The sequence below is a fragment of the Pongo pygmaeus genome, chromosome 4, assembly GCF_028885625.2.
Source record: "Pongo pygmaeus isolate AG05252 chromosome 4, NHGRI_mPonPyg2-v2.0_pri, whole genome shotgun sequence".
In the NCBI taxonomy this organism is placed as follows: Eukaryota; Metazoa; Chordata; class Mammalia; order Primates; family Hominidae; genus Pongo; species Pongo pygmaeus.
In genome coordinates, this window is record NC_072377.2 from 379,747 (window position 1) to 405,218 (window position 25,472).

Here is a 25,472-nt window from a genome sequence, read left to right on the forward strand (position 1 = left end):
TAACTTTCTCTCAGAAGCATATTTTTCTTTATTAAAATTACTGATGCAGAACATTTGATTCCTTATCATTTCCATGGTCTTTGTTCAAAGTGTCTCTTTCCTGGGTCTCTTGAGTTTCTCGATATGCCTTCTCTTCCTTTTTGCTCAAAGGACGAAGAACCCACATTAAAGCTTTTCCTCCTTGAACAGCTTGTGGCCTAGATGAGAATGTAGCTATTCCAGGCACAGTCTGGAGTATTTGATGAAATATCTCCTCCACTTTATTTTCTGACTCATCTATATTTTCTCCTTTCTTTATAGTAATTCGAACTTGGTGTTTTTTCTTAATCCACGGCTGAATCTGTTTAGTCTTTGCATCCAAATCATGTTGTCCAAAGTTTGAAGATAAAGTCAGTTCCTTTGTCAGCGTTGGTCCAGGTTTGGGGTTACCCTTCTCCGTCTCTCTCAGCCTCAGCCGTTCCCGGTGGGTCTGCATTCCTGTCATGAGCTGGTCTTCTGCAGGCTCCTTTGAACCCGTCGCAGCTCTTGCTCATCCATGAGTCTAATCACATCTGCTCCGTGCATGTTCCCAAATCATTGCCCTTCTCATCAAATATGTGAATAATTCGCTGACTAATTTTTCTTCCAGTGTTACTAAAAGCTGTTTCACTCTTTTTTTCTCTCTTTTTTCCTTCATTCTGGGTGTCTTCAGAGGTACTAAAGGCTTTTGCATGATTTAGGAAGGAGAGTCTTGGAGCAGAAGCAATAGGGGACCACTGTGCTGGTGCTGTCGTGCACGATGTGTTCACCAAAACATCTAACACAACTATTTTCAGACTTTACGGTTTGTAGTGTTAACCTCTTTAGAAAAAGAGCAACCGTCCTGGGCTGGGGCAGGCGATTGGTACTAAAATGGTAATTTTTATGTTATGTATACTTTATTATAATTTTAAAAACTTTTTTTACGGTTTGGAAAAAACTGTCATAAAAATTCACTGTCTTGGTTGGGTCAGTAATATGAGGAACATGGAAGTCTGGCCTTGGGGGGTCCCAGCCTAGTCACATGAGCTAAAACTAAAGTCCCTAAAAATCCTCCAAGAAAGTTTTCTTCCAGCTGGTGGGAGGCTGGATGACCTCCATCGGTCGTAACATCTTACTGCTCCCCTCGCCGACTGTTGAGTTAATCTTTGACAAATGTTTCTTTTGTATTTTCACGGCACGTGTGACTTTTCTTTTTGGATGCTTTACTGATTGAAAAATGTGGCTTTGCAGCCCAGCAAGGCTCTAGGTCTGAGGCTGCATCCTTCTGGTGTGGCTTTCCTCCTGAATTAGGCGTGGTGTGATGGCATCTGGGGAAGAACACGCAGCCTCTGGTTTGAACTGGACCCTGGGTAGCAGTTCACCCTTCCCCACACCTGTGACACCCAACAAGATAGATACAGATGTATGAAACGCTCTACAGCCACCCAAAGAAGGTAGAAATTCTGCAACAAAATTAACTGGGGAAAAAAATCTAGGGAGAAAATGGGAAAGGAAAGGCGTTGTCCGGAAGAAGCCTCTTGCAGTGTGGATGGGAACCTGCCACAGCTGGGCTTGGGCCAGGGGCCCACGGTGTTGCTGGGGACTCAGGCCCCTTCTGCTGCCCCCAGCCGCCCTTCCTTCCAGCCAGTGGCTCTGTGGGCTGCCTCTTGTCTGCATTTCTTGCAGGAACATGGAGGGACCGGAACATGGAGGGACCAGTCCAGGATGGCCCCACGTCAGGAGAAAGAGAGTCCCCAATCCCCAGCCCCTACCTCATGGGCCAAAATCACTCCATGTGGGAGGCTGGGCGACAGACATTTTTGTGTGAGTGAGGTACTCTGAACAGAATCATAATTGCATTGGTAAGGAAGAATGGGAAGTTGTCTCAAAATAAAGGGGGATCAGGTGCCTGGTCCACTTGTTCTTAGAAGCAAATTTCAGGAAAACGTTAAGAAACAGAAAATACTCAAGCTGGTTAGGCTATTCAATAGCATAGAAAGGGATGGAAAGCTGTTCAGTTAATTCCAAGAGGTTAGGAAAACGCTGGTGCAAAAATACGATGCAGGCAGCTCAAAGGAGAAACGCAGCCCCTTCTCCCCTGTGAAACTGCACAAAACAATTCCAGATAAAATAATAGCAATTGACTCCCATCTGTGTTATAAAAGCATGGGCTACTGCAGTCACGGTGATCCAGGAGTAAGGTGAGACCCCGACATTGGGAAATACTCATAAAGTTAACTTACCAACTTAATATACTAAAGGAGGAGAGTGTCAGCTTGCAGATGATCCTGATCAAACAGGCAATAATAACGAAGTTTCTTAATAGAGCACCAGTTATTGAAAAGCCTATCTCTGTCCCAGTGATTTGAGGTGACACCTTTTTCATGCATCAAATTTCCATTTGCGCTTGGACCCATTTCTGGATGTTCCATTCTAGTCCATTGATTTATGTGTCTGTTCATGCACCATGATTTAATTATAGAGGCCTGACGGTATTTCTTAGATGTTTAATAAGATGCTTCTGTCTCCTGGCTTTTTTTTTCTTCCTGTGCTTTTGTAGCTATCATTGCATATTTATTTTCATATTTAGTATAAACCTACTAGCTGCATAATCAGTTTGGTGCTATGTTTATTAGTATTACAGTGTGTTGATAAATTCACTCAGGAGGAACAGGCATCTTTAGGATGTTGACTCATCTTATGCAAGATTGAGGTGTGTCTTCCCATTTGTTCAAATATAATTTTTTGTGTCTCTGGAGATGTTTTGAAGTTTTCTTCATATAGGTTTTGCACATGTCAAGTTTATTTATAAGTACTTTGGCTTCTTTGTTGTTTTTGTAAATGGGGCTTTATCTACAATTATGTACCTTAATCTGGTCATTTTTCCAGTTTGTAAAGGTTATGGGTATCTGTATGTTAATTTTGTACTGAATTATTTTATTTGGGTTATTTTATTTTACTTTATTTTTGAGACAGAGTTTCGCTCTTGTTGCCCAGGCTGGAGTGTAATGTCACAATCTCAGCTCACTGCAACCTCCGCCTCCCGGGCTCAAGCCATTCTCCCGCCTCAGCCTCCCTAGTAGCTGGGACCACAGGCATGCGCCACCACACCCAGCTAATTCTGTATTTTTAGTAAAGATAGGGTTTCACCATGTTGGCCAAGCTGGTTTCGAACTCCCGACCTCGTGATCCACCCGCCTTGGCCTCCCAAAGTGCTGGGATTACAGGCGTGAGCCACCGAGCCCGGCCTTACTTGGGCTATTTTATCATGGATTCTCCTGGGTTTTCCTGATGTACTATGATGTCGTCTGCAAAGAGAGTTTCACTTTTCCCCAATTGTTGTACATCCTGTTGATTTTTCATACCGAATTGCGTCAGTCCATACCTGCAATACAATGTCTGATATCACGGGAGGGAGTTGGCAGGGTTCCTCTTTAAAGACCCACATGGTGAATGTTTTAGGCATTTTGGGCTGGGCTATCTCCACCCCTGGCACTCTGCTTTGTGGTTGTAGTACAAAAGTAGCCACAGACAATGAATAAATGCGTGGGCATGGCTGTGTTCCAGTGAGGCTCTGTTTACAAAAGCAAGTGGCAGGCCTTAGTGGGCGCCATCCTGGGGGCCATGGTTGCACCCCTTGTATGGGTGGTGGTGGGCCTCCCTACCCTGTTCCTTGATCTTATTGGAAACACCTTGAGTGTTTCCCTATGAAGTCGCTGCCTTAGGAATCAGGTGCACACACATACATGTTACCTGTGAAGAAGGTATTCAGTAATTCCTATTTTCTTGAGCCTTTTTTTTTTCAGGAATAATTGTTGAATTTCATTGAGGGCTTTTTCACCATATATGGAGATAATCATTTTCCCCTTAGATCTGTAAATACGGTCTATTATATTAATGGACTTCCTAATATTGAACCAACCTTTCATCCTTGGATTATATCTGCTTGGTTATTGGTGTAGTATTTTCCTAATGTGAAACTAGAGTCTATTTCTTAATATTTCATTTAGCACATTTGCATCAATATTCAAAGGTGATATTGGTGTGTCCTTTTATTTTTTATTTTACTCTCCATATCAGAGTTAAGTGTCAATGTTATACTTCTTAAAAAGGACTAGAAATTTTCCTTCACTTTCTGTGCTCTGCAACAATTTATGGGGCATTGAAATGATCTGATCTTTGAGGATTTGGTAGAATTCCATGTGAAAACCATCTGGTCCAGGTGCATTTTTGTGGGGTGATTCCTTGATAACTTTATTCCTTCTACAGGAGTTGATCTTTTAAGCTTGGTATCTCTAATGGGGTCAATTTTTATAAATTATATTTTCCTAGGGAAATATATACTTTAGGTTTTCAAATGTATTCGTATATAAGTCTTTCTCCCACTTTTATTCAATCACTTGCCCTCTGCCACACCCAGGGAACCACTTTCTGATATTTATTACTGTAGATTAGTTTGGCCTGTTCTTAGATGTCATATAAATAGACTCTTAAGTTTATGAGCTTTTGCATCTGATTTTTATTTAACATAGTGTTTTTGCGATTCATCAATGTTTTTGCGTAATCAGTAGGTTTAAAAATTTTTTAATTGTCTAACAGTATTCCATTTTATAATTATTCTGCAATTCGTTTATCCGTTATCCGATTGATAGTTGTTTGGGTTATTTCTAGCTTTTCATTATTATGAGCAAGGCCAGTGTGAACATCCTTGTTCCAGCCTTTTTGTGAACATACCCATTTCCCTCAATGAAATACTAAGGCTGGAACTTCTGGGTTGTAGGGCAGATGTACACTTGCCTTTATGAGGAACGGCAGGACGGTTTTCCAAAGTGACTGTAGCATTTTACATTCCCACCACACTCTCGCCCTCACCAGTATTCAGTGCTGTTGGTCTTTCTGACAGCGGCCACCCTGGAGTGTGGAGCAGCATCTCAGTGAGGTTTTAACTTGCACGTCCCTGATGGCTGAGGATGCTAAGTGTATTTTCATGTGTATGATGGGCGTTACTCTATCTCTTTTGGTAAAGTATCTGTGCAAACATTTGTCCCATTGTTTAAAATTGTTTTTTTTTAAATTGTTGATTTGTAGTAGTTCTTATAGATTCTGGATAAAGTCCTTTATCAATGTGCTGTGCATATTTTTTCTCTGTAGCTTATCTCTTCATTTTTTACTGGCATTTTAAAATAAAGCCCAATTCATCAAGTTTTTTCTTTACGGGTTAGTGTTTTTGTATCCTACCCAAATCTACCTACCTCAAACTCATGAGGGCATTTTCCTCGGTTTCGTCTGGAAGCTTTGTGGCTCTGGGCTTTGTGTTTGTGTCTGTCGTAGGTCTTGAGTTAATTTGTGTGTGTGTGGAGTGAGATAGGAGTTGGGATTCATTTTTCCATACAAATCTCCAGCTGTCCCAGCCATGCTGTTTCAGACCTTCCTTCCCCACTGATTGACCTAGTGCCTTGGCTGAGGATCAGCTTGTCTATCCTGACCTTGTCCTGCTGACCAGAGCTTTATAGGAGGCCATAAAGTCAAAATAAGTTCCACAATTTTGTTCTTTTTTAACAAGATTTCTTTAGCAAGGCTAGGTCTTTTGCAATTCCATAACTATTTTATTATTTTATTATTGTAGAGACAGAGTCTCACTCTGTCACCCAGGCTGGAGTGCAGTGGCGCGATCTCAGCTCACTGCAACCTCAATTTCCCAGGATCAAGCGATCCTCCCACCTCAGCCTCCCAAGTAGCTGGGACTACAGGCGGGCACCACCATGCCCAGCTAGTTTTTAAAGTTTTTGTTTGCTTGCTTTTTGTAGAGACGGGGTCTCACTATGCTGCCCAGGCTGGTCTTGAACTGCTGGACTCAAGCAGTCCTCTCACCTTGGCCTCCCAAAGTGCTGGGATTACAAGCATGAGCCACCATGCCCAGCCATAAAAATTTTAGAATCAGCTTGTCGCTTTCTATAAAAAGAAAAAAAATCTTTAAAATTATGATTGGGATTGCATTATATCTACAGATCAATTTAGGGAGACAGGACAGTCCTAACTACATTGAGCCTTTCAAACCAGGAACACTGTATATCTCTCAGTTTATTCAGGTATTTTCTCAGTGATGTTGCATTGTTTTCAGTATACCAGTCTTGCACATCTTTTATTAGATTTATTCCTAGGTATTTTATGTTTTTTGACTGGAGCCTAGAGTTTTCTTTGTGGGAAAGTTTTGATTAGAAATTCAATTTATTTAATAGGTATTAGGTTATTTAGATTTTCTAGTTCTTCTTATATCACTTTTGTTAATTTGCATATTTCAAGGAATTTTCCTGTTTCACTTAAATTGTTTTATGTATTAACTATCATTTTTAGTATTTTCTTATTATCCTTTTAATATTTGTAGGACCTGTAGTGATGTACTTTTAAGCTCCTGGTGTCAGTGATTTGTTTTTTTTCTTGATGAGCCTTGCTAGCAGATTATCCGTTTTATTAATCTTTTCAAATTTTTCAAAAATTCAAATTTTGACTCTGTTAATGGTCTCTGTTATTTGACTGTTCTAAACCATTTTCATGGATTTTTGACCCTTACCTTTATTTTTTCTTTCCTTTTTCTTACCTTAGATTTAACTGACTCTTCTCTCTCTAGTTTCTTGAGGAGGGACTACATACATACTTTTGAAACAGTCTTTTTAAGCTCACTGGGATTTGATGCTGACCCTTCTGCTTGTGTGTAATTGGAAGTTTATTACACTTCTGTGTCCTCATTATGATGCAGTTTTGGGTCTGTGGAGCTGCACTTGTTCTTACCATTCTCCATCATTTTGTGGAATGTGGGCGGGGGGTATTTGGATTTAGGTAACTGCCATTATCCTTGGCTGCCTAGGAGTCTTCAGTACCAGTATTTCAAAAGCTCTTAGAAATTGATACTTATAAACCCTAATAGAAAAATTAGCACATGACGTACATAGGGCAGTTTCCAAAGAAGAAATACAAGTTATCAGTGAATGCAGGAAATGGTTTTCAATCTCATTAGTAATCAAAGAAATGAAAACTATCATGGTAAAATAATTTATCTCTTTTCAGAAATAATATATCTGTTTTCAAATCGGCAAAGATTTCAAAAAAAGAAACAAGGAAAATAAAAGTACCCAGCATGGTCCAGGTTTAAGGGAAATTAGTATATAATATACTGCTGATAGCCACAAACGTCATGGGAGTTAAAGTCTCCCAATGTCTGTCTGTGTTTTAAAGACACAAATGGAAACATTGATGAAAGCCGTGTCCAGGTGGCTCAGCCCCCTCACCCCCAGCTTCTACCTCGTGCGGGATGTGAGACTGGGCGAGATACTCCACCTGGTAGCCTGTGCTTGCTCAGCGTCAGCGGCCACTGCTGCCATGGACAGATCCTGCGACTCAGAGGCCACCGTCTTTCACGCGTCCTCACCAGTGACGGCCCGGGAAGCTGCTGCAGGGCAGGGCTGTGGGGCTCGCTTCTCAAATAAAGGAAAACGTCACATCAAGCACAACACAGCCACATCCTTGCCTTCTCCATCTGCTCCCTCCAAATCCCACTATAATTACGGCTATAACTAAGATTTAATAATCATGCAAATATGGTGAATGACATACACGAATGAATTTAACATCAAGATGAAATGAATTTCTAGAAAATATTTTAAGATGCCATAGTTAATGTAAGAAAAAATAAAGAACTTGCATACACTAACAATAAATAAATCAACATAGTATTAAAATCTGCCCCATTTCATCCACCATCTCCACAGTGTGCCCATACTAGAGGCTCCTCAGGGTGCGGCGGACCAGGCCTTCCAGAAGCATATCACCCTCATCTTAAGTAGCTCCAGAAAATGGAAGGAAAGGAGCAGGAGTGGCTCGTGTCTTGATGGTGGTGTATACTGTGTGCAAAATATGGAGAGAAACTACAGGCCAAGTTTAAACATAGATGGTTAAGTGAGGTTAATCAATTCCAAGAGCATATTAAAAAGTCATGATCAAAGGAGCTTACCACATAAAGTACAAGAATGATGCATCATCAGAAAATCTATCAATCACACACTAAAGAAAAATTGTGATTATTTCAGTAGGTACAGAAAAACACTTGATGAGTTCAACATTTTTTTTCTCTCTCTCTCTTTTTTTTTTTTTGAGACAGAGTCTCACTCCATTGCACAGGCTGGAGGGCGGTGGTGCGATCTCGGCTCACTGCAACCTCCACCTCCTGGGTTCAAGCGATTCTCCTGCCTCAGCCTTCCAAGTAGCTGGGACTGCAGGTGTGCACCACCACAGCCAGCTAATTTTTGTATTTTTGGTAGAGATGGGGTTTCACCATGTTAGCCAGGCTGGTTGATGGAATTAAATATTTTTCATAATAAAAATCCTTAGAAAAGCCAAAGGGTATTCCAGACAGTGTGTAGAAGGAGGTGTGTGGGTGGAAACGTCTGCAGAGGAAAACAGAGAGCTCCTGCCTCATCTTAGGTACCAAGTCTCACTGTCGCACCAAGACAAGGTGCACATAATTTTATATTTATTAGAAAAGGGGCCTTGTAAACCATAGCTGCCTTCTCATGTTGCCTGTTAACTTGGAGCCTGTGACAAAATGGTAATAAATAAAAAGTGGGCATTTCTAGAGGTTGTGAATATGGACTACAAAATAGGAGGATATTGTTGAAAATTTAAGCAAAGGATTCTTGCACTTTTTCATTTTGGGTGAGCCAATTCGATTTTTTTTGTTTTTTCTTCTAGTCTCTTAATGGCTTTGCTCTGGTCGTGAGTGCAGAAGGGACGATATTTTATGCGTCAGCAACGATCGTGGACTATCTGGGCTTCCATCAGGTAAATGAAACCAGAATAGCCCTCCAGTCTGTTAAGTGCTAGGTTCTCTTCCCTTTGTAAATGTTTGTTGTCTTCAAGGTTTGATAATGTCTAAAATCAGGCTTTTCCTATCACTGAGCTCTTATCAGATAAAGATCTCCATACCCCAGCTTTGTCTGGGGCAGTGTTTCTTCCAGCCTGGGTTCGGGGTCTCGGTGAGAGGCCTCTCAGTGTCAGGGGTGTTCTGGTCTAAGGGAGCCGCGGCCTGCGGACGGCGGCATGGTCTCCTCTGACTCAAGCACTCCGCTAGGTCCCCTGCCCCACCAGCACCATCCCATTCAGCCGCTCCCAGTCAGCGTCTTAACCCTCAGCTTCTTGGTGCACTCAGGACACAGCTTGTTGTGGAAATGCCCTTCCTGACGTGCGAGTGGTTCATTTGGAATGCTGCCCAGCCAGCCCCAGGTGGATGACTCCAGACTTCCAGGCAGAGAATGGGGTTGAGGCCTCCTCAGATACCAAGCCCTGGAAGGGCAACTCACCCGGGAAAAGGTGCAATAAAAAATCCCACCCAGCCGGGCGCAGTGACTCACGCCTGTAATCCCAGCACTTTGGGAGGCCGAGGCGGGTGGATCACGAGGTCAGGAGATCGAGACCAGGCTGGCCAACATGGTGAAACCCTGTCTCTACTAAAAATACAAAAATTAGCTGGGTGTGGTAGCGTGCACCCATAGTCCCAGCTACTAGGGAGGCTGAGGCAGGAGAATAGCTTGAACCTGGGAGGTGGAGGTTGCAGTGAGGTGAGATCGAGCCACTGCACTCCAGCCTGGGTGACAGAGCGAGACTCCATCTAAAAAATAAAAATAAAAAATGAAAATAAAAAATAAAAAATCCCACTCAAGGCCAGGAGAGGAGCAAGGGAGCTGTTTTTTCGTCTGGGGAGGAGCTGGGGTCCCTCATGGAAAATCAGATGCTGGTTGTAGAATTAAGATTTCTCCCACTGCACGGCGAGGACCCCCAGGATCTGGAAATCAGGCGTACTGCAGACTGATGAGATTTCTGGGGAACCCAAAGAAGCAAAAATGGGGCCCTTTATCTACACTTCCACAAGCCACTCCCACAAAAACACCCGCCCTGCAGACGAGCTCACAATGCAAGTTATAAACCCAAGGAAGCCATAGATGGTGAGCAGCAGCCGGCAGACAGGTAAACAAACCGTGCTTCCTGGAAGAACTTAAGGAGCAAAGCCGTCCAGAGGAAACTGGCAGACAAATAGATTTAAAACAATAAAGGATAAAAGCAGCAATATAAAGAAAGCACAGCATATGATGAAAAAAAGAACAGGTATGTTTGAGAAAGATCAAAACAAAACTTTGGAAAATAGAGAGTAGTATATTAGGGTTCAGTCTGGAGACAGAAACTGTGCAGAAATTTGAACAGTTTTATAGAAAGACTTATGATGGGTTTAGTGTAAGGAAGTGTTAACCAGTAGCACCAGCTCAGCAACAAAGGACTAAAGGGACTCTGAGGACACAGATACAGCAACAGAGGGGCAGCAGTGCCCACAGGGCCCAGGCAGGGGCCACTGGAAACCCCAGCCCCACTGAGGCTGAGAGCCAGACCCTCAGTGGCACGGGGTGGGGCCATGACCCGGGCAGTGGAGAAGTTCCCAAGATGTTCAGGCCAGGGCTGGCTGGTAGGAAACCTCCCTTTGGGACCCAGGTGAGATGCGAACCTGGAGGCCGCTGGGTGCTGGGGGAAGCTGTGACACTGGGGGGTGCCCACCAGCCCCAGGGGAAGCCCTACCCCTGCACTGCCCAGCACCTCTGCCTATGAGGAAATGGTCCCAGAGCCAGCATTCACACTGAGCGAGAAGCAGCACACAGTGATTAAAGCAAAAATCTCCCTGGTCAGGTGGGAGGCCTAGGGGCTGTGCAGAGCAGCAGGCAGTGGAAGCCACGAACCACCCCACTCGCCCACACTAGTCCCTGTCAAGTCATTAGAATTCATGTTTGTGCAGGCCCTGAGGCTGCACAGTTTTATCCAATTTCCATGAGAGCTGGGATTTTGAATTTTTTCCCACAGCTGAAATCGCTGCTGCCTTGCTGGTGATTCTGCGAAGCAACTCCTCTAGTCCACCCCTAAGTTCAATCTCCTGCCCCTGAGCCCAAGGCCAGTCTCCCTGTGAACTGCAAGGACCATGTGACTGCCGGGCCCATTGCAGTGAGCTTGTTTTCTGCACCGTGGCTGTCTCTGCACAGTGGATGCCTCCTTGGGATGGCCTCTCTCCCAGCATCCACGTGAAGGTGCAGCTCGTCAGCACGCCTGGGCTGGCCCTGGTGGAGGACGCAGGGGGACATGGCTGTGTGCAGGGAGAGGGAACACGATGCGGTGGACATGGCTGCCAAGGGGTGTCCAGGCCACTGCCCTGTTGGGAACGCAGTGCAGGGTGGAGACACAGCTCTGCTGTCCCAGCAGCGACCTTGATAGCTCTGAGCCTCATTTCCTGTGCCCACACAATGGCCAGCAGCGGTGTTTGCCTGCCAGGCTGTGGCCAGACCACGGGGCCGCTGAGCACGGGAGTGCTGGGAAAATGGGAAAAGCCCTGGTGCCCGGCGCGGCATCTCCTACCACAGAGGGACATCGCTCTAGGCGGCTGCCGTTGACACCACGTGACCACAGGCTTTGCTGAGTGTGCCCTGGTATCTGTGGTTGGGGCACTGTCATCTCCTGATGTGCCCTATGAGAGGGGACCTGAAGTGACAGCTGGTGGGTCCCTCGTTCCCACAGATGGCACGAGCGTCTGGGTGGCCACCCGGCGTCCTCTTCATCTCCATCTTCTGTGCTCGGATCCCATGGAGCTGCTGTGGGATGCTTCCTTTACACGCGTGGAGAGTAGTGGAGCGGGTCTGTTGGGTCTGTATGCATTTGCTGGGGTTTGGTGTGTCCTTCACTGTGGGGTGCCCTGAACGGGGGAGCACTCGCAGGACAGGACATGGGCGGACGTGAGAGTGTGGCTCGGTGACTCTGTCAACCTAAACAGAGCAGCTTCGGCTTGGTCTGTATGTGCAGGGCCTGAGTCTAGAGAAGGCGGCTTGGTCTATACGTGCAGGGCCTGAGTCTAGAGAAGGCGGCTTGGTCTATACGTTCAGGGCCCGAGTCTAGAGAAGGCGGCTTGGTCTGTATGTGCAGGGCCTGAGTCTAGAGAAGGCAGCTTGGTCTGCCTTTTGCATGCTTAGAATCACTGTCAACTCTAGTCACTGCATCCTGAGCTGTCCCGAGTTCTCCAGATGCACCCAGAGCCGCCGCCTTTAGCCATGGCTCGATGGTCTCACTCCAGGGTTTGGCTTTGGGCACCGGGGCAGGTGCTGTGCAGAGCAGCTTTGATTCCAGGTCAGAACTTGCTAATTGGACTTTTTGTTTTCTTGGCGCTTGGTCATTTTTCCCCAAGCATGAGAAGTTAAAAAAAAAAAAAAAAAAGTTTTGCCTTGATTATGAGGAAATTGGTTCCAAATGCCATTAAATCAGGCATTGCCTCTAGTTTATGCAAAATATCTCATGAAAGAATTAGAACAGCTTTGTGCTTGTGTGAGCTTATTGTGTAAAATGCTTTACAAAAAGTCAGGAACCAATTATTCCCGGTCACAGCATGAGTGCCTGATTTCAGTGTCTTCAAGCTCAGCATGCTTAGTGATGAATAAACGGCTTTAGGCGTATATTTTAGTTGCCATTGACATTTGTTGATTCAATAAGTTGTTCGTTCTCTCAAACATTAGAGCTCGTCGATCAGAACTGTTAGAATCCCACAGGCATGGTTAGCAGATGTGTGAAAGCTTTTGCACAAAAAGGTAAAAATGTTAGCTGCTAGAGTGAGCAGCATATTAAAATTGGAAATGATTTTATTCTAAACTCCCTAAGTGGTGGCGTAAAACTAAAAGACTGTCTTTAGTTGACGAAAGGAGGTTTTGTTTTTGTACGGTTTGGATAATTTTAACGTCATGCTCTCCCCCTCCCATTTCTCCCACCATGTCTCTTGATGTCACTTTGTAGGAATCAGACTTTAAAAGATTAAGAAAGACTTAGGGCAGACATGCCACACTGATGATTAAAACACAGAACTTTGTTTCCTCAACCTAAACAGGATTTACATTTCACCCTGTCTTCAGATTTGCCTCAGTTGGAGAAGTCTTTCCAGCTCTCCTACACCCTCCTCCACGTGTGCTGTCTGGCCTTGGTTGAGCAGCAGGCCCTTTCTCGCCTGTTAATTCCCTTTCGATATCTGACTGCGGGGTTGGAGATGATGGACGAGGCACTGGGGGAGGCCTGGGGCTGCTCAGGGAGGGTACTGGGGGTGGGGGTCACCTTCCAGGGGCCATTCAAAGCTCAGGGTTGCCTATGGAAACTCATGCGAGGGCCATTTTGGTGTGGGTCGCCAGGACGGGGCTGCAGCTGTTCTGGTGCAGGAGGCGGCAGACTCCATGGTGAAGAACTGGAGAGAGAGAGAGCTCCAGAAGACGCAGGGCCTCATGATCTGGTGCAGCACCAGCTACTGTGAGGACAGCCAGGTGCCCATGCAGCAGGTGCACCCAGGCCTCCAGCACTGCCATGTGCCTCTGGCACAAGCGCAGGCCTTAGTGACTGGTGAGTTGGGGAAGTCCCAGGACCGCCTGGCTGGGGGCACCAGGCATTGCAATGACAAAGCCAGATTCCCTAGATGTAGGGAGTGAGGGCTCCAGGTGAAGCAGCAGCTGCTGGCCATGTGACCATGGGTGCGGATGACCTCGTGTGCCTCGTCCTGACTGTGACCACAAAGCTGAAGGAGTCTCTCTCTTCTATTGGGAAGTAAGTCTTTGCCTGTGGCCGTTAGGGCTGAGGGCAAGAATCTATTTTTTAAAAGGAATGGGATTTTTTTTTCTTGGAGACAGTCTTGCTCTGTCGTCCAGGCTGGAGTGCAGTGGCACAATCTCAGCTCACTGCAACCTCTGCCTCCTGCGTTCAAGCAAGTCTCCTGCCTCAGCCTCCTGAGTAGCTGAGATTACAGGTGTGCGCCACCAAGCCTGGCTAAATTTTGTATTTTTAGTAGAGACGGGCCTTCACCATGTTGGTCAGGCTGATCTCAAACTCCCAACCTCAAGTGATCTGCCCGCCTTGGCCTCCCAAAGTGCTGGGATTACAGGCGTGAACCACTGTGCCTGGCTGGGAGTTTTAGTCTTTTAAGCAACATTTATAAATGAAGAAATTAGGGATGGCAGAAAGTGTAAGGAGAATGTCGCTTGCCTCTGGATGTTGGTTCCTCTGCATTTCAGTTCTAAAAAACTGGCATTAAAATGTGTCAAGAGCTTGCACAGGAGTGTTTGGAGCCATGTTTCCCGTTGTCCTGGCAAAGCTGGGGCCCTCCCAGGTGCCTGGCTCTTACTGCACAGGGACCAACAGGCTGGCCCGTAAGAGCTGATGGGGTTGGTATTTCTGTTTGTTGCCAACCCCTGTTTACCAGAAGTGTCCCCACAACATTTTACATAAGCTGTGAAACAAATGTCATAAGGTCTCTAATTTAGAAGGGGCAAGACCCAGGTTTCTGGGTCTCTGTTTCCTTGGTTTTGTGTTATGTATGCCAGGGTGTAAAGTGGATTTTAAGATGTGGAATTGGGAGGTAGAGTGGTTTGGATAAGAACTCCGAAAGGTTCCCCGTGGATCCCCTTTTCTGGCCATCGGGATGTGGATGTGCATTTGTTAAACTTCTCACACGCTCCATCCTTCAGCCTGGAGACCCTTCAGAAACACAAGAGGCGACGCCATGGTAGTTATGCAGCTAAGCTTCCCTCTGACGGGCCCTGAGGCTGCCGCCATATAGCAGCAGAACCGTGCAGTTCCTGGAGGAGAAGGGGGTTTTGATTGTGAAATATTCCAGTATCCAGAGTGAATACTGAAGGAGGAGCCGTTGGCTACTTGATAAGAGAGCTGTGAAGTCCTGGATTTGGGAAAACCTGTTTTCATAGAACAGGATGGGATGGAAGCCTAAATCCAGCATTGCTTACTAGCCCCTGAATTAACAGAGCCCCATGAAGACAATCCCCTGGCAACAGGAAGTCAAGGGAGAAAGAGGGACCCCCAGGGCTGGGAGGGGTGCGGACTGCCCGAGCAAAGGAGGGGCGACCCCCACCGCTCACCAAACACTAGCTGGGGGCCTTTGCAGTTGAATGGAGGCGATGCCTGCAGATGCTAGGCTAGCTGCTTCCCTGCAGGAGGAAGCAAGTCTTGAGTCCTGGCTCACACCACAGACAGCTTCAGGGCATGATGGAAGTTTCCAGAAGATAACAGGGCAGAGCTAGATCTATGAGGAAAGATTTCTCAGGACAAAAGCCTTCCCCACGCGGAGAGGATGGAAGGGTTGGGCCTTGTGGCGTCCATCAGGAGGGTGGGATGGCAGCGGGGACACCTTGCATGAAAGGTGGCCCAGAAGGGACTGGGCAAGGCAGCTGGACAGCTCAATGGGTATTCCAGAAAGAGACACCTCCGGGCTGCACGCATGCACCCACAGACCCACGCACGCAGCCACCCACCCACGCAGCATGCACGCATCTACGCACGCACACGCAGCCACCCACCCATGCAGCACACACGCATCCACGGACCCACGCACGCAGCCACCCACCCATGCAGCACGCACGCATCCACAGACCCACGCACGCAGCCACCCACCCACGCAGCACGCACGCATCCACGGACCCACGCACGCAGCCACCCACCCATGCAGCACGCACGCATCCACGGACCCACGCACGCAGCCACCCACCCATGCAGCACGCACGCATCCATGGACCCACGCACGCAGCCACCCACCCATGCAGCACGCACGCATCCATGGACCCACGCACGCAGCCACCCACCCACGCAGCACGCACGCATCCAGACTCACGCACGCAGCCACCCACCCACGCAGCACGCACGCATCCACAGACCCACGCACGCAGCCACCCACCCATGCAGCACGCACGCATCCACGGACCCACGCACGCAGCCACCCACCCACGCAGCACGCACGCATCCAGACTCACGCACGCAGCCACCCACCCACACACATGCTCTCACCGCTGAACACCCCAAATATACAAGATGCTCCTTCTTGTGGTTCAGGAGGTGGAAAGTTGAAACCATAGCAAGAAACGTGGCCTATCCACCGCAAGGACTAAAAGATAAAGAGGGAAAAGGACAAACATTGGCCAGAAGGTGCAGCCGCTGGAGCGTTTGCACGTAAACTAGAAGGGGAGCCTCCCTGCCTGGGAGGCTGCTCTGGCGCCCAGCTGGTGCTGGGCAGGAGGCCCTGGCAGACCCAGCGGCCTCCTCCTCGGCAGCGCCCACTCCGCGGTTCAGCCACGGAGCGGATGCCCTGTGCATGCACGGAACCGGCGAGGCCGTTGCGCTGCAGGTGCCCCGACGGTCGCGATGCGGGGCAGGGGGATGCTGGCGGGTATCCTCCCTCCACGTGGAGTCCGCGCGCAGAACCAGCCCCCACATGGAGGGCGGCCCCGACTCAGAGGCACAGGCAGAAGCAGCCTCGCGGGTGCCGGTGACGCCCTGTGGCCTCATCTGGGTGAGGTCCCGCGGGGTGTTTTCTTGAAGGTGACTCACCCAACTGTGTGTTCGTGATTGGGCGCTTTTTGGCCTAGGTTACCCTCCAGTTACAAGTCCTTAGGAAGGCACCATGGTAGAGCCTGGAGGAGAGCACAGCGGGGAGGCTGGCGCGGCCCGTTTCACCTCGAGGGGTCTCTGTTCCTCTGTACACCGCTTTCTGTGACAGTGCATTCACAGAAGGGAACTGCGGAGGCACAGACAGAGTCCAGCCCCTTCAGTGAGGGCCACCTCCTCCTTCTGCCCTCCTGAGGCTGTGTCTCGTCTTGTCCGGGGAGCCCCGTGGGTCCTTGCCATTGGGTTGCTTGAAGATGCTTGTCCCTTTAGGGTGAGTTTATTAGTTACATTCCTCTGAAGTCTTGACTCTTAAGGAGCTCCTCCTCCAGTTAAGAAGAACCACTTGGTTATTATCATGATAATAAATGCCATTTAGAATTAGGTCACCCTGAAAGAGTCCTGAGATTCTAGCAGTCCCTGGCACGGTTAATTATTCGGGGCTGGGGGGCTGCGGGCCAGGCTCCAGGTGCAGATGCCTGACTTTCTTCAGTTAGGAGAAGGGAGAGGGCAGTGGGATGGCCGGCCTTCCTCAGGTGCGGACACGCTCACTGGCAGTGGTGACAGTTGAGTTCTCCTTGAAGTCAGTCTTCGTGGCCCGCAGTGTCAGCCTCTGTCGCCAGACATGGACCCTGGGTGCCTGTGAGGGTCGGCCTCTGTGTCGGGGCCCAGATTTGCTTCTGAGCAGGTGGAAGGGGAGAGAACTAAAGAGAGGCCTGTGGACTGGCAGGTCCTTGAGACATCGTGAAAGTGGGTGAAGGTTGAGGCCTGGGTGTCAGGAAGAAGGAAATCACAGGCCATAAGATGTGAAGTGATGGGAAACTGAGTCACAAAGAGTCCAAGTCGACAGGAGAGTGGATGTCTTGGCCCCAGAGTGTCTTCGGCCCAGAAGATGCCTGTCTCTTAGCCTCCTGCTTGCCCCAAAAGGCTGGATGTGGGCACCACTTGGCGGGCAGACGGGTGGGTGCTCCAGGCAACTTAGACATCTTCTCAGGAGGGAGGGGAACTGGGACCAAGCGCCGTCTTTTCGGTGGGATTCTCTCCCTGTGGCTGTGACTTGCTTTGACAAGCAGAGTGGAAATTTTTCGGTTACTCAGTGGAATAAAGTGTGTAAAGCCACTTGGGGTAAGGCTGAAATAATCTTATTGCACTATTTCAGACGGATGTAATGCACCAGAACATTTACGACTACATCCACGTGGACGACCGCCAGGACTTCTGCCGGCAGCTCCACTGGGCCATGGACCCTCCCCAGGTGGTGTTTGGGCAGCCCCCGCCCTTGGAGACAGGTGGGTGTCTGGGGTCCAAGTGAGTCAGCAAAACCTAGAGCAGGTCACATAACGTCGCTGCCTCTGGAAATGACCCTGTCGCACCTTCTTGGTGTGCTTTGTCTTCCACGTTGACCTTAGCGCCGAATCTCACCTTTCTTCAGAGGTCTCCTCCCACGTCCCTCCCTGTCCTCTGGTTGGGCTGCCACCAGCTCCGTGTGGCTCGAGTGTGCTTCACTCCTGGTTGCTTTCCCGGGCTCTGCCAGGCTTGAGGTCACCGCCATTCTTGTCACCTCACCACGAGCTGCAGTCCTGGCCTCTTGTTTTTCAAACTCCCCTCAAGTCTCACGTCTGCCAGGAAGTTCCTTTGCTTCATACTAGAGTTATCTGATAAAAGTCCCTGAAAGATTGTTGCTATTCAGAGTTGGTTGCCCCTTTTTACAGAAGACCCCTGCACAGGGCTTGCCCTCAACCTCCCTGTGGCGCTGACTGATAAGATGAGCCTGGCAGGTGTGGAGCTCCTTGACAGGCAATGACGGGGGGGGGCTGTGCTGGGACAGTTGCATCTGGGCTCTGAGGAGAGGTGACACCTGCCCGGGGTCCTGTGCAGAGGGTGGCTCCTGGGTTCTCTCGCACATATCCGCAGAAGCCTAAAATAATTCACAGAAAGTTTCCACCATGACAGTACGATTGACCTTAAATCAAAACAGCAAAGCCCAGGGACCTACATGCAAGACCCTTTTATAAAGCTAAAAACAAGCAAGATGAAACCATTGGTCCATCGTCATCCATGCGCATGTACTAAAAACGATGTTTTTAAAGGCAAGGGATGACGACGGCAAAATTTGTCTGAGTGACGTCTAGAGGGATGCTGGGGGCGGGAGGATCGCCCAGTGATAGGGTTTACGTGACCTGGCACGTGAGAGCTATGGGCGTGTTTGTTGCGTGCTCTGTGCATGCGGTTGTGCGTGTGACCCGTGTGTTTTGGCTTCTCCAACCACCACACCCCTTGGCCCCTATGGTCTGCAGGAGATGACGCTATCCTGGGGAGGCTGCTCAGGGCCCAGGAGTGGGGCGCAGGCGCACCCACCGAGTACTCGGCCTTCCTGACCCGCTGCTTCATCTGCCGTGTGCGCTGCCTGCTGGACAGCACCTCGGGCTTCCTGGTGAGTGCGTGGGTCCCTGGCAGGGGGCTCCCAACATCTGGGATGCATTCCTCTGGTGTGGAAGGAAACAGAGGGCAAGAGGGGTGGGGGCGTTAAACCACATGTCCCTGGTGGAGGGGCGAGGGCCGGTGCTGAGCTCTGCACACTGCGATGGTGTGGGGGCATTAACCCACGTGTCCCTGGTGGAGGAGTGAGGGCCGGTGCTGAGCTCTGTGCACCCTGTGATGGTGTGGGGCATTAACCCACGTGTCCCTGGTGGAGGAGTGAGGGCCGGTGCTGAGCTCTGTGCACACTGCGATGGTGTGGGGCGTTAACCCACGTGTCCCTGGTGGAGGAGTGAGGGCCAGTGCTGAGCTCTGTGCACTGCAGTGGTATGGGGGTGTTAACCCACGTGTCTCTGGTGGATGGGAGAGGGCTGGGCGCTGAGCTCTGTACCTGGCGATGGTGTGGGGCTGTGACGCCTCTGGGCATGCGAGGGGATGCGTGATGAGTCAACCGTGAGGCCTGCTGTGGTGGACAAGCCAGGTCGATGAAAATGTAAAACTCTGCAGTAGGTTTATACTCTAGTTGTACCTTTATTTAAAACTTATTAAAATATTTTTTAAAATGTGCCCCACATCTGCCAAGGGCTGGCAAGCTGGGAGAGCCTCCGGCTGTGGCTGGCGTGAGTGGCTGAGCCCACGGCATCTGCTGAGCTTTTTGGTTTCACCCTCTTCTCTTGCAAACAGATACTTGGGGTTTTCACTTCTGCTATTTGACCATTTCTTCTTCCACCTCCTCATTGAATCAGAGAAGTCCTCCCCATCGGACATGTCAGGGCAAAGACCTCCCACCCTGTCCCAGACCCCTGCTCACCTTGCAGACCCCCCAGGCACTGTGCTCCCCCTGGTCGAAGCACAGTCAGCCCTGGGTCACAGCCCCTCAGAGCCCCAGTGGTGGCCCTTGCTGTCTCCTGGCTGCAATTCAATACCACAAGGCCCTCTGACCGCAGCACCCCACAAGGCCCTCTGACCCCAGCACCCTAGCTGGGTGGGCCCCCTGGGCTCCGCTTTCCACCCATTTGTGGACCCATGACCTCCTGGGGACCTTGGGTGCAGACCGTCCCCATGGCAGAGGCACCTGTGGGTCTGCCTGTTTCTGTGTCTTTCCCACCCACTGGGTGCCTGGTGGAAGGACCAGCTCTCCACAGGCCCCAGATCTGTTGCCACGCACACGCCCCAGGGCACATCTTTCATTTAGGTAGCTAGTGACAATAAAGTTTTATTTATTTATTTATTTATTTTTGACGGAGTCTCGCTCTGTCACCCAGGCTGGAGTGCAGTGGCGTGATCTCAGCTCACTGCAAGCTCCACCTCCCAGGTTCACCTCATTCTCCTGCCTCAGCCTCCTGAGTAGCTGGGACTACAGGTGCCCACCACCACGCCTGGCTAATTTTTTTGTATTTTTAGTAGAGACAGGGTTTCACTGTTGGTATGTTGTTCTAAATTTTGAGGAAATTAAGATACTTTTATTGGCTAAGGAATGTTGTTCGTTTTTTTAAAATTATATAACCAATTCCTGGTTAATTAAAAACTCTTATTTCTAGATGACCCAAAATTGGAAGGATTTTACTGTGCAGCCACTGGAATATAGTTTAAAATGAAATTGTCAAAGAACTGAATGGAGGAAACAAGCCAGAGAAATTAGATTGACGCTAAAATGTTGCAATAAGGTTTATACAAATACGTGTCTGATTCTGTTTTCCCATTAAAATCCATTCATCCACAGCACCATAAAGGGCTCCTGTATTGACAGAGAATACACCAAGACCCTGCAGGACCTCACGGCTCTTCCCGGCTTTCACCCTGAGTGGTGCAGTCTGGGCAATGCGGGTGTCATGGAAGCTCCCTCATGCCACCCACAGGGCCAACTGAAAATGGTAGTTTTTGAGATTCGGCTGAAGTTAACTTGGGAGCTTGAAATCAGCCATGTTGGGAATATTTATACTAAAAAAATTGGCAAACACTGCATATCTGGGAATTTTTCCCCCTGGAGAGCTAGATGTTAAACATTTCCCAGCACACCACTGCCTTGAATCCCCACCAATTGTGTGACTGCTACACAGCAGGTGTTCATTATTTGTTTAATATATCCTTGGACAGATGGAAAGATGGATGAATGGATGGATGGATGGTTGGATAGATGGGAAGATGGATGGATGGACGGATGGATGGATGAGTGAATGGATGAATGGGAAGATGATGGATGGATGGATGGATGAATGGGAAGATGGATGGGTAGGTGGATAGATGGACAAATAGATGGATGGATGGACAGATGGATGGGTGGATGGATGGATGGGAAGATGATGGATGCATGGACAGATGGATGAATGGATGGGAAGATGGATGGATGGATGGATGGATAGATGGGAATATGATGGATGGGTGGAAACATGGATAGATGGATGGATGGGAGGATGGATGCATGGACAGATGGATGGATGGATGGGTGGATGGATGAATGGATGGCTAGATGGACAGATAGATGGGTGGATGAATGGATGGGAAGATGGATGGATGGATAGATGGGAATATGATGGATGGGTGGAAACATGGATGGATGGATGGGTGGATGTGAAGATGGATGGGTGGATGGATGAATGGATGGATGGATGGGTGGGTGGGTGGATGAATGTATGGGAAGACGGATGGATGGATGGATGGGTGGGAATATGATGGATGGGTGGAAACATGGATAGATGGATGGATGGGAGGATGGATGAATGGATGGATGGATGGGAAGATGATGGATGGAAACATGGCTGGATGGATGGGTGGATGTGAAGATGGATGGATGGGTGGATGGGTGGGAATATGATGGATGGGTGGAAACATGGATAGATGGATGGATGGGTAGATGGATGGGTGGATGGGTGGATGAATGTATGGGAAGATGATGGATGGAAACATGGCTGGATGGATGGGTGGATGTGAAGATGGATGAGTGGGTGGATGGATAGATGGATGGGAAGATGATGGATGGATGGATGGGTGGGTGGATGGATGGGTGCATGGATGGATGGAAAGATAGATTGGTGGATGGATGGATGGATAGAAAGATAGATGGATGAAATAAGGATAGAGAGAGGGTGGAGCCACATTGTGGGGTGATTCTTCCATAGAAGGCAGGAGTACCCCGAAGGCCCTTGGTAAACAACTAAATTATACATCAGCCTTCCCTTTGTAGAGAGATATTTTATTTTATTTTATAACAAACTCCTAGCTTACTTGCTGGCTTTTAAAGTCTCACTGTACACCCTAGATAAATAAAATCAAGTTGTGCCTAAATTTTATCATTACAGATGAAGAACTGATAATTTAGAAATGGAGTGTTAAAGCTGAAACAATCCTCGGAGATCATCCACTCCTGCAAATTCTTGCCAGGGTGTTGGCCGCTGGCCTGGCTGTGGGTGGGTGGGAGGTCCCACAGGTGCAATTCGTGCCCACCTGCGCATGGGGTGGCGCACATGAATGTGCACAAGCACACACGCGGGAAGGAACCTGTCAATTAAAGGCAGTCGCCACGACTCCAGAGAAACTGGGAGTGGGGGATGGTTTCAGGATGATTCAAGCACATCGAATCACTGTGCAGGCCCAGGGGTCACAGGCTTGGCAGCTGCGGCTCTGCTGTCCCGAGCTGCTCATGGTGAGCTGCCTCCTTGCAAATTCCAGCCGCTGTCGCGCCCTTGAGTTCTGTGTCCTGTGACCACCTTGCCAGGCCACTTTGTGAACACGCCTTCCTGTCTGTCTTTAAAACACCAGACGATGCAGTTTCAAGGAAAACTAAAATTCCTGTTTGGACAGAAGAAGAAGGCGCCGTCAGGAGCCATGCTCCTGCCGCGGCTGTCGCTGTTCTGCATCGCGGCACCCGTTCTCCTCCCCTCCGCAGCGGAGATGAAAATGAGGAGCGCGCTTCTGAGGGCAAAACCCAGGGCAGACACCGCAGTCACCACGGATGCAAAGTGAGTAAGACTCGCCCTTCACAGCCGCATGGTGCCTGCTGGCGGCCCCCACAAAACACCTCTACGCTCAGTGTTTTCTGTATCTTCTTTCATTTCCAGCCAGTAACAAAATAAGTTTTGTGTTGTAAAGTCATTACACAACATAGGCAGCAACGATTAGATGAAACAGTGTTTTTCAAACTTGTACTTGCAAACTGGCACCAAACGTTGCCTGTATCGATTCATTCCTAAATCATCCTGTTACAGAACCAGTTCCAGAATAAGTGCCCTGACCCTGTGTCCTCAAGGGAATGGGGGGTTCGCTGTGGCCCCTGCCTTTCTCCACCTCTCGGCTGCCCGCTCTTCACACCGTCTGTCTATGGACAAGTGGAGGTGGTTCCTGGCTGCAAGAGATGCCGGAGAAATGCGTCCCTGGTGGACAGATGGAGGGTGAACGGCACAGCTGCCCGTCCAGCTGGTCCTCGTCCCTGGCCAACCCAGGCCTATCCCACAGCTTCCTCAGCCTTTCAGAAGGAGAGGACACCCTGTTGGTCCCCGAGCTTGTTGGTACTAGGGACCAGTTTGGTGGAAGACAATTTTTCCACGGACTGGGAGTGGGGGGATGGTTTCAGGATGATTCAAGCACATTTACATTTACTTACTATGCATTTCATTTCTGTTTTATTATGTTGTAATATATAACAAAATAATTATACCACTTGGCATAATGTAGAACCAGTGGTAGCTCTGAGCTTGTTTTCCTGTAACTGGGCGGCCCCATGGTGGGGGTGGGGGTGATAGGAGACAGTGACAGATCATCAGGCATTAGATTCTCATAAGGAGCTTGAACCTAGGGCCCTTCCTCACGTGCACAGTTCACAACAGGGTTCACACTCCTGTGAGAATCATGCCCCAGCTGAGCTGACAGGCAGCGGAGCTCCGGCGGTCATGCGAGCAGTGGGGAGTGGCTGTAAATACAGATGAAGCGTCACTCACTTGCCCGTGGCCTACATCCTGCCATGCAGCTTGGCTCCTAGAGGCCATGGACGGGTACCGATCTGTGGCTGGGGGCTGGGGACCCCTGCCCTTGGGAATTCGTGCCTGTAGTTTCCTCGATTGTGTTAAGTCTGTCTTGCGTGCTGGGAGAGATGCAAATGCTGTGCCTATAGAAACTGTGTTCCACCTGCTGGGAACACACCAGTGAGGAAGGGCCGGGGCCGCCAGGATGCCAGAGATCCAACTTCCTCTCAGAGAATTGTGCAGGACCCCTTCCCTGGCCACCTGGGCGAGTCGCCGCTCCTGCCACTTCCTCCTGGGACAGCCTGATGGGGTGGGGCTGAGTGCAGGGCAGAGGGGTGGTCTGGGCTGGCCCTGCCCCTGCCCCCTGGCCCTCAGCCCCCGGTCCTTGGCTGTCGGTGAGGTGCTCCTGCTCTGTGACTCCGAGACCCCCTGACTTGTCCTCAGCCCCTCGGTGCTGCAGGCCCAGGCCCTGGTAACCAAGTGCAGCTCAGCCTTGTCCTGCAATCCTGCAGCTGCTATTGGGCAGCCCGCTTTGTTCATGGCCTCCCCACTCTGTGGGTAGCAAATACTGAGTGGGAAAGAAATCTTAGCAGGCATCGAATTCAGCTCCCCAGCCCAGTGGGAATCTCTGCCACAGTCCCCAGGAGTGATTGGCTGAGGCTGCACAAACCCCACACAGAAAACATTGCTGGGTTCAGACAGAACCTTGAGAGCAGATTCTTCCTGGTGTGACTCGAATCTCACTGCCTGGAGTCGCCATGGCCCTGTGTTGGCTGAGCGCTCTCTGCTCTGTTTGCCTTGCCCCTGGGTTATGGTTTCCAGATATATCCTGATTCCAATGCTTCTCCTCTGTGCATGGACAGCATCCGGGAATGTTCACAGCAGGTGGAGCCATGCTGACTGGAGGAGACGTCCCCGCCCTGTTCTGGGCACTGCCTTTACTGATGTACCTGCTGTGGCAGGCGCGTTGGGGCGATCTTAAGTTGCAGTCACGTGTGTTGCCTTGTAGTCTGACTTTGGATTCTACCTGCATTCCTTAACTTCCGTTAGTATTAAATTTCATTTTTTAGGTGCAGTCTTGACTGACCTTGTCAGAGTTCAGGCTCCCGAACTAGTTTGAGATCTGGGACTCAGCAGCACCTGGTGCGCTGCTGTCCCTCCCATTCTTTGGCGCCTTTGACGGGCCAGCACATCTTCTGTATTCACACCCGTGCCCTTCGTGGGAGCACCAGGACCCGCCACTGAGCCCCCTCTGGGAGGACCCCGTCACACACCTGCTGGCTTCCAGATGCAGAGGATACAGCTGAGGGCCCTTTCACCCCTGGGGGCCTGCTAAGGAGGACCTTGGAGGCTCTGGGACCCCCTGCTCAGTGTCCAGGGTTGACTATGAAGGGCTTCCATCTGCAGGCCCCAAGGCCACCTTGCCGGCACTCACAGTGCTCTGTGTTGTGGGCGTGAGTTCCATCCTCACCTTTGACCTCTTTAAATAACCATTTAGACAGCTCTACAGTCTGACAGCAGCAGCAGTTATTTGAAGGTTTT

At 49.3% G+C, this 25,472-nt stretch overlaps 1 protein-coding gene and 1 pseudogene across 7 annotated transcripts in view; one reads left to right on the plus strand and one right to left on the minus strand.

The window, feature by feature from the left end:
- Nucleotides 1-25,472, plus strand: part of AHRR (aryl hydrocarbon receptor repressor) — a 113,416-nt gene that overhangs the window by 80,450 nt on the left and 7,494 nt on the right. For 5 of the 7 annotated variants that reach the window (XM_063664614.1, XM_054489197.2, XM_063664616.1 and 2 more), the window contains 4 exons: nt 8,746-8,835; nt 17,654-17,783; nt 18,792-18,928; nt 22,732-22,931. In XM_063664614.1, coding sequence (XP_063520684.1) covers nt 8,746-8,835; nt 17,654-17,783; nt 18,792-18,928; nt 22,732-22,931 — 557 coding nt within the window. The remainder of the gene's footprint in view (nt 1-8,745; nt 8,836-17,653; nt 17,784-18,791; nt 18,929-22,731; nt 22,932-25,472) is intronic. The other 2 variants (XM_063664615.1, XM_063664612.1) reach the window with 1 other exon arrangement.
- On the minus strand, nt 30-1,777 carry LOC129036539 (translation initiation factor IF-3, mitochondrial-like; annotated as a pseudogene).